Source organism: Scyliorhinus torazame, chromosome 3 (genome assembly GCF_047496885.1).
Source record: "Scyliorhinus torazame isolate Kashiwa2021f chromosome 3, sScyTor2.1, whole genome shotgun sequence".
Taxonomy (NCBI): domain Eukaryota; kingdom Metazoa; phylum Chordata; class Chondrichthyes; order Carcharhiniformes; family Scyliorhinidae; genus Scyliorhinus; species Scyliorhinus torazame.
Window position 1 is genome coordinate 307,825,634 of NC_092709.1, and position 16,571 is coordinate 307,842,204.

General features: G+C 49.9%; 1 protein-coding gene across 4 annotated transcripts in view; it reads left to right on the forward strand.

Annotated features, from left to right (window-relative positions):
* The window catches only part of ccdc142 (coiled-coil domain containing 142), a 302,979-nt gene that overhangs the window by 55,487 nt on the left and 230,921 nt on the right, over nucleotides 1–16,571 (forward strand). For 3 of the 4 annotated variants that reach the window (XM_072497531.1, XM_072497533.1, XM_072497532.1), the window contains exons 3-4: nucleotides 4,680–4,741; nucleotides 16,385–16,496. In XM_072497531.1, the coding sequence (XP_072353632.1) occupies nucleotides 4,680–4,741; nucleotides 16,385–16,496 (174 nt within the window). Of the gene's footprint in view, nucleotides 1–4,679; nucleotides 4,742–16,384; nucleotides 16,505–16,571 lie in introns of those variants that run through there. The other variant, XM_072497534.1, reaches the window with a different exon arrangement.

The window sequence follows — 16,571 nt, forward strand, 5'->3', positions numbered from 1 at the left end:
CCCCCCAATGTTCAGTTGGTGCGTATCTATGTTGGGGATTTCCACCATGGCCTTCTTTATAAACTGTGTGTCATCCCACTTGGGAGAGTACACGTTAACGAGGACTACCGGTGATCCGTCTAGAGCACCACTGACCATGACGCACCGTCCCCCCCCCGGGTCCGTAACCGTCTTTGCTGCCGTGAACATCGTCCTCTTATTTAGCAAAATGGCTACCCCCGGCCTTCATCCCATAGCAGGAATGGTAGGTCTGTCCAATCCAGCCCGCAATCGGTCCTTCTCCCTCAGGTGCGTCTCTTGGAGGAAGACTATGTCGACTTTCATGTTTCTCAGGTGGATGAAGACTCTTTTTCACTGGGCAGGTGACTATCCTGATGGGAGTTTTTGTCCCCCCGCTCCTTTGGGATCAACCATATTTACCTGGTCGGACGTGTCCCTGCATTCCGGGATTTCACTTTGTTAGGAGGCTGTCCGAAATGGCCACAGTCACTGTTCTCCCCATGAGGCCAGGCCCTTGCGCTCAAAGGGTTTCCCTTTGTCTAGGGGGCATCCAACATGGTGCCAACTGTGTCTTTGCCATGTGGATGAGCCCCTGTGCTAACCACTTCGCTTGTGCCTCCCCCCTCCCAGGAGTTGTTGCACTCCCGTTGCAGATCTCTGGGCTCCCTGTCCACCATTTCCCGCACCTTACCTATGCTTGGCTGTACTTTTTTTACTGCCTTGCCCAGCGCAGGATTCTCTCCCGGTCCTGGTACTGGTGCATTTTTGCAATTATCCCCTCAGCTGTTCCTTGGTTTTGGGCTTTGGTTGGAAGGGTCGGTGTGCTCTGTCGATTTCTGGTGTGTTGGGGAAGTTAGCCCTTCCCACAGGATTACCCAGCATTTGGGTCACATAGTCTGTGGGGTTCCTACCTTTGATCCCCTCTGGTAGGCCCATGATTCGCAGGTTCTCCCGTCTCAACCGGCTCCCTTGATCCTCCAGACCTTTCCTCTCAGGTTGCCTTGTGTCGCGACCAGCCTTGCCACCTCCTTTTGCAGGATGACGATCCGGTCCTTTCGGCCCTTTCGAGATCTTTAATCACTTTTCAGCTTTGTCCAGGGCCACCTGCCTGTTCGCCAGAGCTACGGCCACCCTTCACCGCAGTTTGTATGTCCAATTTTGTCTCTTTTTGGTGTTCCTTCAACACTTTTGAGAGAAACATCCTCCACCCATCCCCTCGTTGGGGGGGCTGGGGGGAGAGCTTCTTGTGCGGCGGGTCGGTTCCTCTCGCTCTGGCGAAGTCCGCGTTTCGTCAGCTCGGACGTTTGCTGTTTATCCAGGCTCTTCCCACTCCTGGTTTCCACTCGTCCTTTGGACTGGCTGTTATTTGCCATCTTTCCTTCTGTCTTCGTTTTGTTAGTGGTGTGGGGATGATTTGCTTCATTTGCAGCCGTTGAGACAAAAACTGACTATTTTTCAGGTTTGCGGGAGGAGAGCCACCTGATGTGCGCCTTCTCAGCATGTCCCAGTCACCGGAAGCATAGATTTTTTTAAAATATTTTTATTCGCGATATTTTCATCATTTTCACCATTCAAAACAAAAACAAAAACCCCCAACAAAATATTGTTAAAAACTGTCACACCCAAACCTAAGAACCCCCTCCCCGCTGATTCTCCTCCCCCCCCCCCCCAACAGGCAACGATAACCAACTCCCGAAAGTGCATAATGAACAAACCATTGTAGAAACCCTTCTTTCCCCCCCCCTCCTCCCCCCCCCCCGTCTCCGTCTCCGCTCAAACGTCACCTTCTCCAGGGTCAAATATTCCAGCAGGTCCCCCGAGGCACAGGGTGCAGAGACTGACCTCCACCCCAACAAGACCCATCTACGAACGATGAGCGAGGCGATGGCTAAAACATCCGCCCCCCCACTTCCGCCTGCAAACTCGGGCCGGTCCAACACCCCGTATATGGCTTCTAGGGGACTGGACTCCACATTCACATGCAAGATCCGCAAGATTGTGCTAAATACCGTCTTCCAAAACGTTTTCAGTTTCGGGCAGGACCAAAACATATGAACGTGGTTCGCTGGGCCAACACTCACAAACATCCTCCACCCCCTCGAATAGACTGCTCATCCTTGATTTTGAGAGGTGCGCCCTATGTACGACTTTCAGCTGAATCAGCCCTAACCTTGCACACGAGGTCAAGGCATTCGCCCTCCACAGCACCTGACACTACAATCCCTCTTCCACGCCCCCCCAACTTTACCTTAATCCCATCCATAGACAGACACCCTGTCCTCCTCCAGGATCCTCCCGTAGATCGTCAAAATAACCACCCTCTCCAGCCCTCCCACTGAGAGCCCCCCCCAATTGAACGAGGAGACCGCTTGTTCACCCCCATCCCGAAGAAGGACTTTGATATAAAGACCGGCAGGCACTGAAATAAAAACCAGAATTGCGGCAAAACATTTATTTTAACTGCCATCACCTGGCCTACCAATGACAGGGAGGTTGACCCACCTTGACAGATCGACCTTCACCCTCCGCACCAAACTAATAAAATTATATCTTCGGAGCACTCCCCAATCTCGGGCCACCTGCACCCCCAAGTACCTAAAGTGGGTTGCCACCAAGCGAATGGCAGCATTTCACCCCTGCCCCTACTTCTGGTTGGGAGACTATAAAATACTTGTTTTTGCCTAAATTCAACTTCTACCCCGAGAACGCCCCAAATCTCTGGAGCAGCTCCATTATGCTCCCCACCGACGTGCTGTGTTTCGAGATATACAATAGCAGCTCATCGGCATTTAAGGACACCCTATGTTCCATTGCCCCCCTATGTTCCAACACCCCCCCCTCACTATCCCCTTCCACAGCCCCGAGCTCCTTAGCAGATGGCCAGAGGCTCTATAGCCAATGCAAAAAACAGAGGACATAGGGCATCCCTGCCTCATACCCCGGTGCAGTGCAATGTACCCCAGGTTCATGCTGATGGTGCAAACACCTTTGCTTCGCCCAACTCGCGACCTTCTCCTTGATGTGAAATTTGTGAAAGCAAATTATAACTACCCTCGGTGGCTCGTTTGCTTTCGGTTTAAGCCTGAGCGACTGGTGAGCCCTGTCCAGCTCATTTCGGGAGGGTTCTTACCTCTGCCCCAACAACTCTGCCAGCATCTTCGCGAAGTACTCAGTCGGCCTCGAGCCCTCCACCCCCTCAGGCAGGTCCACAATTTGTAAATTCTGCCACCACAACCTGTTTTCCAGGTCCCCCACCTTGGCTCTGAGCCCTTTGTTAGCCTCTGCCACCCTCCGCAGCTCCTCACCCATAGAAGTAAACTGGCCTCTGTGCTGTGACAGAGCTTTCTCCACCCCCTTCAACTTCTCTCCTTGCTCCCGTACCTCGGCCAATGTCTTTGACATTGCCACCTTCTCCGGGGCAATCGCCTCCTCCACCCACTCCTTCATCGCAGCCATCATCTCCTTTCGCAGCATCTCCATGTGCTTAGCAAACTGCCTCACAAATTCTCCAGCCATCACCTTGGTCAGGTTTCCACTGTGAGGGGAGCGGCCCCACCCAGAGATCCAGATCCAGCCTCCGCCATCTTTCTTGCTGTTGGGCTGACCCGCTCACTCGACGGTGAACTTCGCTCGCCCCCTTCTTCTCAACGGCTTTCTTCTGGGTCTTAGACATTCCCCACCTTTCTTATGCTTTTCTACACCAGCTTATTCAAAAACTGCCCCTGAAACCAGGCATTAAAATCAAAAAGCCAGCGCCTCGAGCAGGAGCCACCCAACATGCGACTTCCACCTACATGTCACCACCAGATGTCCTATGTATTTTTAATTAACATTTTTTAACATGAAGCTGGGCCATCCTTATACCCTTTTAGATCATGTCTTCCATCAACCTGCCTTTAAAAATCTGTCTAACTGGCTGAGTGACCTCAATCAGCTCACATTCCTCCTAACGCACAGCAATTTCATCCAACAGTACAGATTCCAGCAACTTACCTACCAATAACTGAAGGAAGGCATTCTGGCCTATAATTTGCTGTTTTATTGTAGTCTCTTTTTTGTTTTGAAGATGACATCACATTTGCCACTCCTCTACAATTTTCCTTACCAAGAATTCTAGACATTTATTGTCAGGCTTCTTTCGTAGCTTCCCTTGATCATCAGATGAATGCCATGAAGATCATGTTAAGTTTCAGTCGACTTTACTTTCTGTTCTACACCCATTTTTGACATGTGAAAATTGAAAGTACATCATTTGTATTGTACCATGTTTTATTCTACCATGCTTTTGCCTAGAAATTCGATGGCAAGTCAGTGCACCCATGCTATCTTGGAATAAATGTCTTTTCGATGATATGTGAAACCTGGGCTCTATTTCCATCCCATAAAAAATCCCACACTACTACTTCAGGAATTCCTGCTGTTCTGGCTGATGTGTTTCACTCAACCAACATCAAATTTATCTCACATGTTTATGCAACATTACATTCCCTTATATTACAGCAGTGACTCCACCTCAAAGCCTATTAAATGGCAGGAAAATATTATAACCTATGGTCATGAAAGGCATTACCTAAGTGGAAGTTCTTTCATTCTTGTTCAACAGGGTGAGGACTAGGAGCTTGTCAGGTATTTACTGAAGTGAAACACAAAAGATAATTTTAAGTTTTTTTTCTTCTTAGGTAAGGAAGAATCATTTCAAAAGACACTGGAATTGGCAATGACTTCGTCGGCTGAAGATAAAGTAAGTTTGATGAAAATAATTTAATGTAAAGCAGTGTTGAAAGTGACTTTGCCAGAGGGGGGAGGCTGCTTCGCTGACAGGGGAGGAACTATTATTGGGGAACAAAAGGGAGGTCGAGGGCGGTTGCTGCTTGTGGGGGAGCTCGGGGAAGCGGGATCGCAGGCTCTGGGCTGGCCAAAAAAAGGTTATGGCTAGTCGGCAGTGGAGAGGGTGGGGCGGGTGGGGGGGGGGGGCCTGTCCAGGCTGATTACGTGGAATGAGAGGGGTTTGAATGGGCCGGTCAAAAGGGCTCGCGTTTTCGCTCATTTAAAGGGGCTGAAGGCAGACGTAGCAATGCTTCAGGAGACACATCTAAAGATTGTTGATCAGACGAGATTGAGAAAGGGGTGGGTTGGTCAGGTGGTCACTCTGGGCTGGACTCAAAGACCAGGGGGGTAGCGATATTGATCAGCAAACGGGTGGCGTTTGAGGCTGGAAGAATTGTGGCAGATAAGGGGTTTAGATATATTATGGTGAGTGGGAAGCTGGAGGGTGTACGGGTGGTGCTTGTAAACGTATACGCTCCGAACTGGGACGATGTGGGATTTATGAGACGGGTGTTAGGCAAGATCCCGGACCTAGAGTCTCATGGCTTGATCATGGCGGGGGGGCAAATAATTCTTTAAATTATTTTAATTCAAATTTTTATCAAAACATAATTTTTACATAACCATTAACAACATTTAACACAACAAGGTAATCGTTAACATTATATACAGAAAAAAGAACAAGAATATGTAACATTTCCCCCCCCCCCCCCCTCGAGTTGCTGCTGCTGACATTTAAAGCTCTCCTAGAAAGTCGAGGAACAGCTGCCACCTCCGAGAGAACCCCGTCATGGACCCTCTCAAGGCAAACTTTATTTTCTTGAGACTGAGAAACTCAGCCATGTCATCAATCCAGGTCTCCACACTTGGGGGGGCTTTGAGTCCCTCCACATTAAAAGGATTCGTCTCTGGGCTACCAGGGAGGCAAAGGCCAATACGTCGGCCTCTTTCGCTTCCTGAACTCCCGGATCGCCTGACGCACCAAAGATCGCTGTCTCTGGACTTGGCACCACCCGCGTGTCTAAGATCTTGGACATTGCCTTAGCAAATCCCTGCCAGAATCCCTTAAGCGCCGGGCATGCCCAGAACATATGGACATGGTCCGCTGGGCTTCCGCCTCAACCCCAAAGAACTTGCTCATTCTGGTTGCTGCCATGTATGCCCGGTGGACCATCTTAAACTAGATTAAGCTCAGCCTGGCACACGATGATGAGGAATTAACCCTGTTTAGGGAATTCGCCCACAGGCCCGCATCTAGCTCCCCGCCTAGCTCCTCCTCCCACTTGCCCTTAAGTTCCCCCAATGGGGCTTCCTCTGCCTCCTGTAGTTCCTAGTAGATGTCCGACACCTTCCCTCCACTACCCAGGTGCCGGAGACCACCCTATCTTGTATCCTGCGTGGGGGTAGCAACGGAAATGTCACCACCTGTTTTTTTAGAGAGGTGCTTACCTTAAGGTATCTGAAGGCATTTCCAGGGGGCAAATTGAATTTCTCCTCCAGCGCTTTCAAGCTGGGAAAGGTCCCGTCTATGAACAGGTCCCCCATCCTTTTAATACCTGCCCTATGCCAGCTTTGAAACCCTCCGTCTATCTTGCCCGGGACAAATCTGTGATTGTTGCGTATCGGGGTCCAAACTGAGGCTCCCTGCACCCTCGTGCCTTCTTCACTGACCCCAGATCCTTGATGCCGCCGCCACCACCACCGGACTTGAGGAGTAGCGCGCCGGCGAGACCGGCAGAGGTGCCGTTAAAAGTGCCCCTAAGCTGGTGTCTTTGCATGAGGCCGCCTTTAACCGCTCCCACATCGACCCCTCCCCCAATACCCATTTCCCATTATGGCTATATTAGCCGCCCAGTAGTAGCTGCAAAAATTCCGACTGCGCTCTAGATACAGTTTCTTCACTTGCGGGGTCTTATTTGCCCATACAAATTCCGAGATGATCTTGTTCACCCGCTTAAAACAGAAATCTGGGGCGGACCGTCATCTTAACGGTCTGCACCCTCCCCGCTAGAGAAAGCGGGAGCATGTCCCACCTTTTAAAGTCCCCCTCCATCTGCTCTACCAGCCGGGATAAGTTAAGCTTGTGCAGGGCATCCCAGTTCCGAGCCACCTGTATACCTAAGTACCGCAAGCTCTTCTCCACCATCTTCAGCGGAAGCTCTCCCAGTGTCTTCTCCTGCCCTTTAGCTTGGATCATGAACATCTTGCTTTTCTTCTCGTTGAATTTGTACCCCGAAAAATTGACGAAGTCCCTCAAAATCTGCATGACCTCCCCCATCCCCTCTAGTGGGTCCGAAAATGTACAGGAGCAGAGCATCCGCATAGAGCGAGACTATGCTCCTCCCCCTCCCCCCTCCCGAACCAACCCCTGCCAGTTCTTTGAAGCCCGCAGGGCTATGGCCAACGGCTCTATTGCAAGGGTGAACAGTAACGGGGAGAGGGGGCACCCCTGCCTCGTCCCTAGGTGGAGCCTAAAGTATTCCGACCTCACCCTGTTCGTGCATACACTTGCTCCGGGGGCCTAATAAAGTAGCGGACCCATCCTATGAATCCCTCACCGCATCCAAACCTTCTTAGCGTTTCCCACAGGTACTCCCATTCCACCCAGTCAAAGGCTTTCTCTGCATCCATCGCCGCCATTACTTCTGCCTCCCCTCCCTCTGAGGGCATCATAATAATGTTTAGGAGCCTCTGTACATTGGTGTTCAATTGCCTGCCCTTAACAAAGCCTGTCTGATTCTCCCCTATCACCCCTGGGTCTCAGCCCTCAATTCTAACGGGCACAATCTTGGTTCAAGAGCGATATCGGTCTATAGGAGCCACATTGTAGCGGATCTTTCTCCCGTTTAAGGTTGACATTGTTGGGGGGAGGGTCCCTCTTTCTTTAGCCTCATTAAAGGTCCTTGGCAGGAGTGGACTCAATAGTTCCGAAAATTTCTTGTAGAATTCTACAGGATAGCCGTCCGGCCCCGAGGCCTTGCCTGACTGCATGCTCCCTAGACCCTTAACAATCTCCTCCAACTCTATCGGGGCCCCCAGTCCCTCACCAGATCCTCTTCCACCTTTGGAAACCTCAATTGGTCCATGAATTGCTTCATTCCTTCCCCTCCCGCCGGGGGTTCTGACTCAGAATTAACCATAAAACATTTTAAAGACTTTGTTCACCCCCTCTGGGTCCATGACCGTGTTACCATCCTTAACCCGAACTTCTTAAATGGGCCCGTTAGTCCGTTCGTGGCGGGAGCTGCTGATTACGCGATCTACCTGCGCACGACTGCCACCGGAAGTCATGGGGGGGGCTTTAACACGGTCATGGATCCCAATCTGGACCGGTCAAAATCCAGGACTGGAAGGAGGCCTGCGACGGCGAAGGAGTTGAGGGGTTTTATGGAGCAGATGGAGGGTGTAGGCCCGTGGAGATTCGAACAGCCGAGGGCAAGGGAATTTTAGTTTTTTTCTCATGTCCATAAAGTTTACTCTTGCATTGATTTTCTTGTTCTAAGCAGAGCGCTAATTCCGAAGGTGGCGGGGATGGAGTATTCGGCGATTGCAGTCTCTGATCATGCCCCGCATTGGGTGATTTGCGGTTGAGTGAGGAGAGAGGGCAGCGCCCGCTCTGGAGACTGGATGTGGGGTTGTTAGCGGACAAAGTGGTCTGCGGGCGGGTGAATAAGTCCATTCAGAATTACCTGGATACAAACGATACGGGTGAGGTATCAGCAGCGGTGGTTTGGGAGGCTCTGAAAGCAGTTGTAAGAGGGGAATTAATTTTGATTCGGTGTCACAGAGAAAAGGTGGAACGAGCAGAGAGGGAGAGATTAGTGGAGGAGATACTTCGAGTGGATAGGAGATATGCGGAGGCCCCAGACGCGGGGCTCTTGAGGGAGCGTCGGAAACTACACGCCGAGTTTGAGTTGTTGACCACGAGGAGGGCGGTGGAGCAGTTGAGGAGAGCAAGGGGGACGGTCTACGAATATGGGGAAAAGGCGAGCAGGATGTTGGCGCACCAGCTTAGGAAGAGAGACGCGGCCAGGGAGGTTGGGAGAGTAAGGAATAGGGAGGGCAACATGGTCTTGGACTCTGGAGGGGTGAACGCCGTTTTTAAAGAATTTTATAGCAAACTATATGAGTCGGAATCCCCGCCTGGTGTAGAAGGGATGAGGCAGTTCCTGGATCAGTTGAGGTTTCCGAGGGTGGAGGAGGACCTGGTCGAGGGGCTGGGGGCCCCGATTGAAGCAGAGGAAATTGTTAAAGGACTGGAGGGCATGCAGTCGGGCAAGGCTCCGGGGCCAGACGGTTACCCGGTAGAATTCTATAATAAGTTCTCAGAGGTGTTGTGCCCACTGCTGATGAGGACCTTTAATGAGGCTAAAGAGAGGGGAATCCTCCCCCAACGATGTCGCAGGCCTCGATTTCGCTCATCCTTAAACGAGAAAAAGACCCGGAGCAATGTGGGTCATACAGGCCGATCTCGTTTTTGAATGTAGATGCCAAGCTGCTGGCTAAGATTTTGGTCACTAGGATAGAATACTTTGTCCCGGGAGTGATAGGGGAGGACCAAACCGGATTTGTTAAAGGTAAACAGCTCAGTGCTAACGTTCGGAGGCTTTTGAATGTAATTATGATGCCCTCAGAAGGAGAGGAGGCGGAGGTGGTGGTTGCGATGGACGCGGAGAAGGCTTTTGATCGTGTGGAGTGGGAGTATCTTTGGGAGACGCTGGGAAGGTTTGGGTTTGGTGAGGGCTTCATCGACTGGGTGTGATTGCTCTACCAGGTGCTAGTAGCGAGTGTGTGCACGAACCGGCTGAGGTCGGGCTACTTTAAGCTACACCGAGGGACGAGGCATGGGTGCCCCCTCCCCGTTGCTGTACGCTCTGGCTTTAGAGCCCTTGGCCATGGCGCTGAGAGCATCAAGGAAGTGGCAGGGGCTGGTTGTGGGGGGGGAGCACCGGGTTTCACTGTATGCGGACGATCTGCTCTTATATACCTCGGACCCGGTGGAGGGGATGGGGGAGGTTATGCAGATCTCGGGGGAATTTGGCAGGTTCTCGGGGTACAAATTGAACATGGGAAAAAGTGAATTGTTCGTGATCCAGACAAGGAGGCAGGAGAGGAGACTGAAGGAGCTGTCACTCAGGATGGTAGAGAGGAGCTTTCGCTACCTGGGAATAAAGGTGGCTCGGAAATGGGAGGCATTACACAGGCTCAACCTAACCCGACTAGTGGAGCAAATGGAGGGGGACTTTAAAAGATGGGGTATGCTCCCGCTATTGCTGGCGGGGAGGGTGCAGACCCTGAAAATGACGGTGCTCCCCAGATTTTTGTTTGTCTTGCAGTGCCTCTCCATCTTCATCCCTAAGGCCTTTTTCAAGCGGGTAAACAAGATTATTTTGGGCTTTGTATGGGCGAATAAAACCCCGTGGGTGAAGAAAATGTTGTTGGAGCGCAGTCTGGGGGCGAGTGGATTGGCGCTGCCGAACTTCTACAACTACTACTGGGTGACGAATATAGCGATGATTAGGAAGTGGGTAAGGGGTCGGCATCGGAGCGGATGGAGGCGGCGTCATGCAAAGGCACCAGTTTGGGAGCACTGGTAACGGCACCTCTGCTGTTCTCGCCGGCCCGGTACTCCACTAGCCCGGTGGTGGTGGCGGCATTGAGGATCTAGGGGCAATGGAGGAGGTATAAGAAGGTGGAGGGTGCGACAGTCTGGCCCCCGATTTGCAACAACCACAGGTTCGCGCTGGGTAGGATAGATGGCGGGTTCCGAAGTTGGCAGAGAGCAGGAATTAGACGGATGGGAGATCTATTCATGGACGGGAGTTTTCCCAGTCTGAAGGCGCTGGAGGATAAGTTCAAGCTGCCGCCGGGGAATGGTTTCAGATATTTACAAGTCCGGGACTTTCTGAGGAAACCGGTGTTGGCTTTCCCGTTGATCCCGCCATGGGGGATAAGAACAGAGTAGTGTCCGGTACCTGGGTGGGGGAGGGGAAAGTGTTGGATATCTATCAGGAGTTGTTGGAGGCGGAGGAGACCCCGGTGGAGGAACTGAAGGGCAAGTGGGAGGAGGAGCTGGGTGGGGAGTTAGAGGCGGGCCTGTGGGCGGACGCCCTAAGCAGGGTTAATTCCTCCTCCTCATGTGCTAGGCTCAGTCTAATAGTTTAAGGTGGTACACCGGGCACACATGGCGGCGAGGATAAGCAAGTTTTTCGGGGTAGAAGATAGATGTGCGAGGTGTGCGGGAAGCCCAGCAAACCATGTCCATATGTTTTGGGCATGCCCGAAGCTTGGAGGATTCTGGTAGGGGTTTGCCAAAGCACTGTCCAAGGTGCTAGGTGCGCGGGTGGTGCCGAGTCCAGAGATAGCGATCTTTGGAGTGTCAGAAGACCGGGAGTTCAAGGAGTGAAAGAGGCCGACGTTTTGGCCTTTGCCTCCCTGGTAGCCCAGAGACGGATCCTTTTAATGTGGAGGGACTCGAAACCCCCGAGTGTGGAGACTTGGGTCAGTGACATGGCTGGGTTTCTCAAGCTGGAGAAAAGAAAGTTTGCCTTGAGGGGGTCAATGCTGGGGTTCTCTCGGAGGTGGCAGCCGTTCGTCGACTTTCTTGGGGAAAATTAAAATGTTGGCAGAAGCAGCATTCTGAAGCGGGGAGGGGGGAGCGGGTAGTTGCAATATGGTTAAGGGATGTACAGAAGGGGTTGGGTGGGAAATGTCTAGTTTACCATGCTGATGTTTATCTTATTGTTTTGTTATTGTTATAAAAATTTTGCAAATGCTTCAATAAAATTTATTTTAAAAAAAAAAAGTGACTTTGCCTTCCTCCATTGCACATAAGGATATGTTTTAAGAGACCCTGTCCCATCAGTGGACAGAGTCATACAAAATTTACGCCAGTAAGCAATACTCTATTCAGTTATTTAATTATTTCCCTTCCCCTTTTCCTTTTCTGGTCTCCCTTGTTTGTCTGTCAGTATTATGTAGGTAAGTGGTGGGTGACTTTTGTCCATGGTACTTGACCTGCTCTTATCAAATGTTTGTCTTCTGCAACATCTGAAAGCGCAATGTCAGGTTCCACATTTACTCTTGTCATCTACACGTTTTACCTCTTCGTCACCTCTCTTGATTTCTCTGTTGCGTCTGATTTTATTGCTGTTTTCCCAGCAACAGGTCTGCCTAGCAATAGGTAGAAACTCTACCTAGTAATAGCTGTAACAAGGATGCAGCAGGGCATGAAGGGATGCAATCTGCCCAGCAACAGGCACCATGGGTCTCTCTAGCAACAGGTAGAAATCTGCCTAGTGACAACAGCAGCCAGCATTCAAAAGGAATACTGAAATGTGATTTTAAAAGCAATGAGATGGAGGTTTCTAAGACGAATTATATGTATAGTTGTCAGCACCTTCAGAAGCAGAGAGGCAGTTTACACCTAACAACCAGGGTGAGCCAGTCTGCATCTACCCGCTTGTGAAGCCAGTCCCTATCTAATAGCCAGGAGCCTAGACTAGCATTCAAGTCATAGAGTCAGAGTCGTGCAGAAACCTTCGTAAAGGCAGTTTAAATATCATTGCTGGACCAGGGAAAGACATTAAAGTATTAGACTGAGCCTAGCACATGATGATGAGGAATTAACCCAGCTTGTGGAGTCTGCCCACAGACCCGCCTCTAACTCCCCACCTAACCCCTCCTCCCACTTGCCCTTCAGTTCCTCCACCGGGGTCTCCTCCGCCTCCAACAACTCCTGATAGATATCCAACACTTTCCCCTGTTTTATGAGACCAAAAAATGTAGGAGCAGAAGTAGAACATGGAACAGTACAGCACAGTACAGGCCCTTCGGCCCACTATGTTGTGCCGACCAATTATCCTAATTTAAGATCAATCTAACCTACACCCCTTCAATTTACTGCTGTCCATGTGCCTGTCCAAGAGTCGCTTAAATGTCCCTAATGACTCTGACTCTACCACCTCTGCTGGCAGTGCATTCCATGCACCCACCACTCGACCCATCAAGTCTGCTCCGCCATTCAATGATCATGGCTGATCTGATAATACTCAACTCCAGTCTCCTGCCTTATCCCCCAAATCCATGATTCCTTTGCTGATTAAAAATCTGTCTATCTCAGCCTTGAACATACTTAAAGACCTAGCCTCTAGAGCTGTCTCCATTCAGGAACACCACAGATTCACTACCCTCAGAGAAAATATTCCTGCTCATCTTGGTCTCAAATGGACAACCCGTTACTTTGAAATTATTCCCTCTGGCGCTGGACACTCCTACAAGAGAAAACATTCTCTCAGCATCTACCCTGTCAAGTCCCCTGCGAATCCTACATGTCTCAATAAGGTCACCTTTCATTATTCAAAACTCGAATGAGTACAGGCCCATCTACTCAACCTCTCCTCATAAGAAAATCCCACCATACCTGGGATTAACCTAGTGAACCTTCTTTGGACTGGCTCCAATGCCAGTATATCTTTCCTTAGATAAGGGTACCAACACTGTTCACAGTATTCTAGATGTTGTCTAACTAATCCCTTGTACAGTTTTCGCAGGACTTCTTGTTTCTATACTCTAGCACGGTAGCATTGTGGATAGCACAATTGCTTCACAGCTCCAGGGTCCCAGGTTCAATTCCGGCTTGGGTCACTGTCTGTGCGGAGTCTGCACATCCTCCCCGTGTGTGCGTGGGTTTCCTCCGGGTGCTCCGGTTTCCTCCCACAGTCCAAAGATGTGCAGGTTAGGCGGATTGGCCATGCTAAATTGCCCTTAGTGTCCAAAATTGCCCTTGGTGTTGGGTGGGGTTACTGGGCTATGAGGATAGGGTGGAGGTGTTGACCTTGGGTAGGATGCTCTTTCCAAGAACCGGTGCAGACTCGATGGGCCGAATGGCCTCCTTCTGCACTGTAAATTCTATGATTTGCCTTCCCGATTACCTGATGAACTTGCATGAACTTTTTGTGATTTATGCACGAGGACCCCCAATTCCCACTGTGCTGCAATTTTCTGCAAACTTAGTCCATTTAAATAATTATCAGCTCCTTTATTCTTATTTGGGATGAGATCCAATCACCACCTGTTACCAGGCAGAGTACGGCTTTCTGGTCAATCAAACATCTTTTACTTGGTGCCAAAAAGTCTTGAGGCCTCCTGTTCAAACTAGCAGAGACTAAGTGTTGTCACCTGTAACTTGTGAATTCCTCACTCCTCTCTGCTGCTTGATTTAAAGGTACATGGCCATTAATCATCCATGAAACAAAAATGATAAAGGGGGAATAAACAGGAAGGACTCTTACAACAGTTACATCCTGGGACACTCCGAGATCCCCGGTGTCTTCGAGGACCACTGGATGACTGGTTGGTTCTAGGGAGATAAGGGGTACCTGCTGAGGTCCTGGCTGATGATGCCAATGTGATGGCTGGAGATCTAGGCAGAGCCCGATATAAGGAGGCCCAGAGGGCGGCATGCCAGCACAGTGGTTAACACTGTTGCTTCACAGCACCAGGGACCTGGGTTCGATTCCCGGCTTGGGTCACTGTCTATGCGGAGTCTGCACGTTCCCCTCGTGTCTGCCTGGGTTTCCTCCGGTGTCCTACTACAAATCCCAAAAGACATGCTTGTTAGGTGAATTGGACATTCTGAATTCTCCCTCCGTGTACCCGAACAGGTGCCGGAGTGTGGTGACTAGGGGATTTTAACAGTAACTTCATTGCATTGTTAATGTAAGCCTACTTGTGACACTAATAAAGATTATTATTAAATTGCCACCCCGCTGTCATTGAGCGGTGCATCGGACTGCTCAAAATGCCATTCAGATGCTTGGACTGTTCTGGTGCTTCCTTGCAGTACACCCTGTGTACTGGCAAAGCTCCGGCATACCCAGAGGACCAGGGAGGCCCTCATCCTCGCCTGATTCTCATAGGACGAAGCTTTGTCTGACAGCTCAGCTAACCCTCCCCCCTAATCCCTCCTTGTCTCTCTCTTCCCCCCACCCCCCCGCCCAACTACCCTGTTCCACCCACCAAGGGTCTATGTAGAGAGCAACAGGGAGTGGGGGTGTAAACCGGCAGTTACTGGACTCCTGACTCCTGAAGGACCATCTTATGGACTGAACTAATCTCTCAACGCATCTTCTCTACTGTTGTAGCACTATACTCTGTATCCATCACTTAATGTCTCTGTATTTACATTGTGTATTTATCGTAAATCCTGTTTTCCATGTACGGAATGATCTGCCCGGACTATATGCAGAACAATACTTTTCACTCTACCTTGGTACACATGACAATAAACCTGAATCCATATTGGTAGCAATACAAAGCTATATCTGCTCAATTTCACAAAACTACACAAACGCATGGTATCACCCTCTGCAGGTTCCTCAACAGAAACAGAGGAGAAACCTGAGAATGTTAAATCATGTCCAGAACTTTGTCATAGAAAAGCAGCAGCAAACACAGCCTGCAGCTGGGAAGTGCTCTCACAACTAAGAAGGCTAATTCCTCATTAGCAATAGCCTTCAGCTATGCTCAGAGTCAAAGATAGTTAAAGTAACCTTCAGCATAGAACCAAGAGCAGAGCGCTGTTCTGGAAGTGTTTGGTAGGACAGACGGCAGTAGCTGTAGTTGCCCTCCATTATGGGTATCCATAATATTTAAAGATGCGTTGAAAGCCTCACAAAACCCTCTGCTCCCTCCTGGAGGGAGATTAAGGAGGCATAAGATTAAGATTTATTCTCTTAAACTCCCACACTTCAACTCCAGAGTCTCACTCACTGCAACTAGCAAGTTCTGAACTTCACAGCTCCAGGGTCACAGGTTCGATTCCCGGCTTGGGTCACTGTCTGTGCAGAGTCTGCAAGTTCTCCCCGTGTCTCTGTGTTTCCTCCGGGTGTTCCAGTTTCCTCCTACAGTCCAAAGTGGTGCAGGTTAGGTGGAGTGGCCATGCTAAATTGCTCTTAGTGTCCAAAAAGGTTGGGTTGGGTTACGGCGATAGGGTGGAGGTGTGGGCTTGGGTAGGGTGCCCTCTCCGAGGGCCGGTGCAGACCCGATGGGCTGGTGCAAACTCGATGGGCCGAATGGCCTCCTGCACTGTAGATTCTATGAATTCTACTACTCTGTGATTCACCCAACATCCACTGTTGGCACCCTTTTGGGTTTGGAACTTTAAGCGTTTTTTCCCTGCTTAATCCAGGAATCCAGAAACCAATGCTAACTCTCTTATCGCCTTATCGTTAGTTTAAATCAACAAACTGCAAGAAGACAGAAGAGTTGAATCTGAGACTTCATCACTTTCATATGGCTTAGTCCCTCGATGGATAAACTTGTGTCTTGAGGACTCTCGATTAGAAACATAGAGACAAATAGGAGCAGGAGGAGGACATTCGGCCCTTCAAACTACTCCGCCATTCATTATGATCACGGCTGATCATCCAACTCAATAGCCTAATCCTTCTTTCCCCCATATCCTTTTGATCCCCTTCGCTCAAGTGCTATATTTAACTGCTTCTTGAAATCGTACAATATTTTGGACATCACCTATTTAATCTATTTATTTCAGAATGCTACAGTCACAGAGGACAACAGATCACAGCCATCATTTAGCCCTCTAACATCCATACCATCAAAGGAATCTATGCAAAAAGAAAAACTTGATTATTTAACTGGATCAGGTAACTTAGTTGAGTGAAAAATGTTCGCTTTCATGGGCTATTGAGAAATATCAGCACATTATCCTGAAATAAATT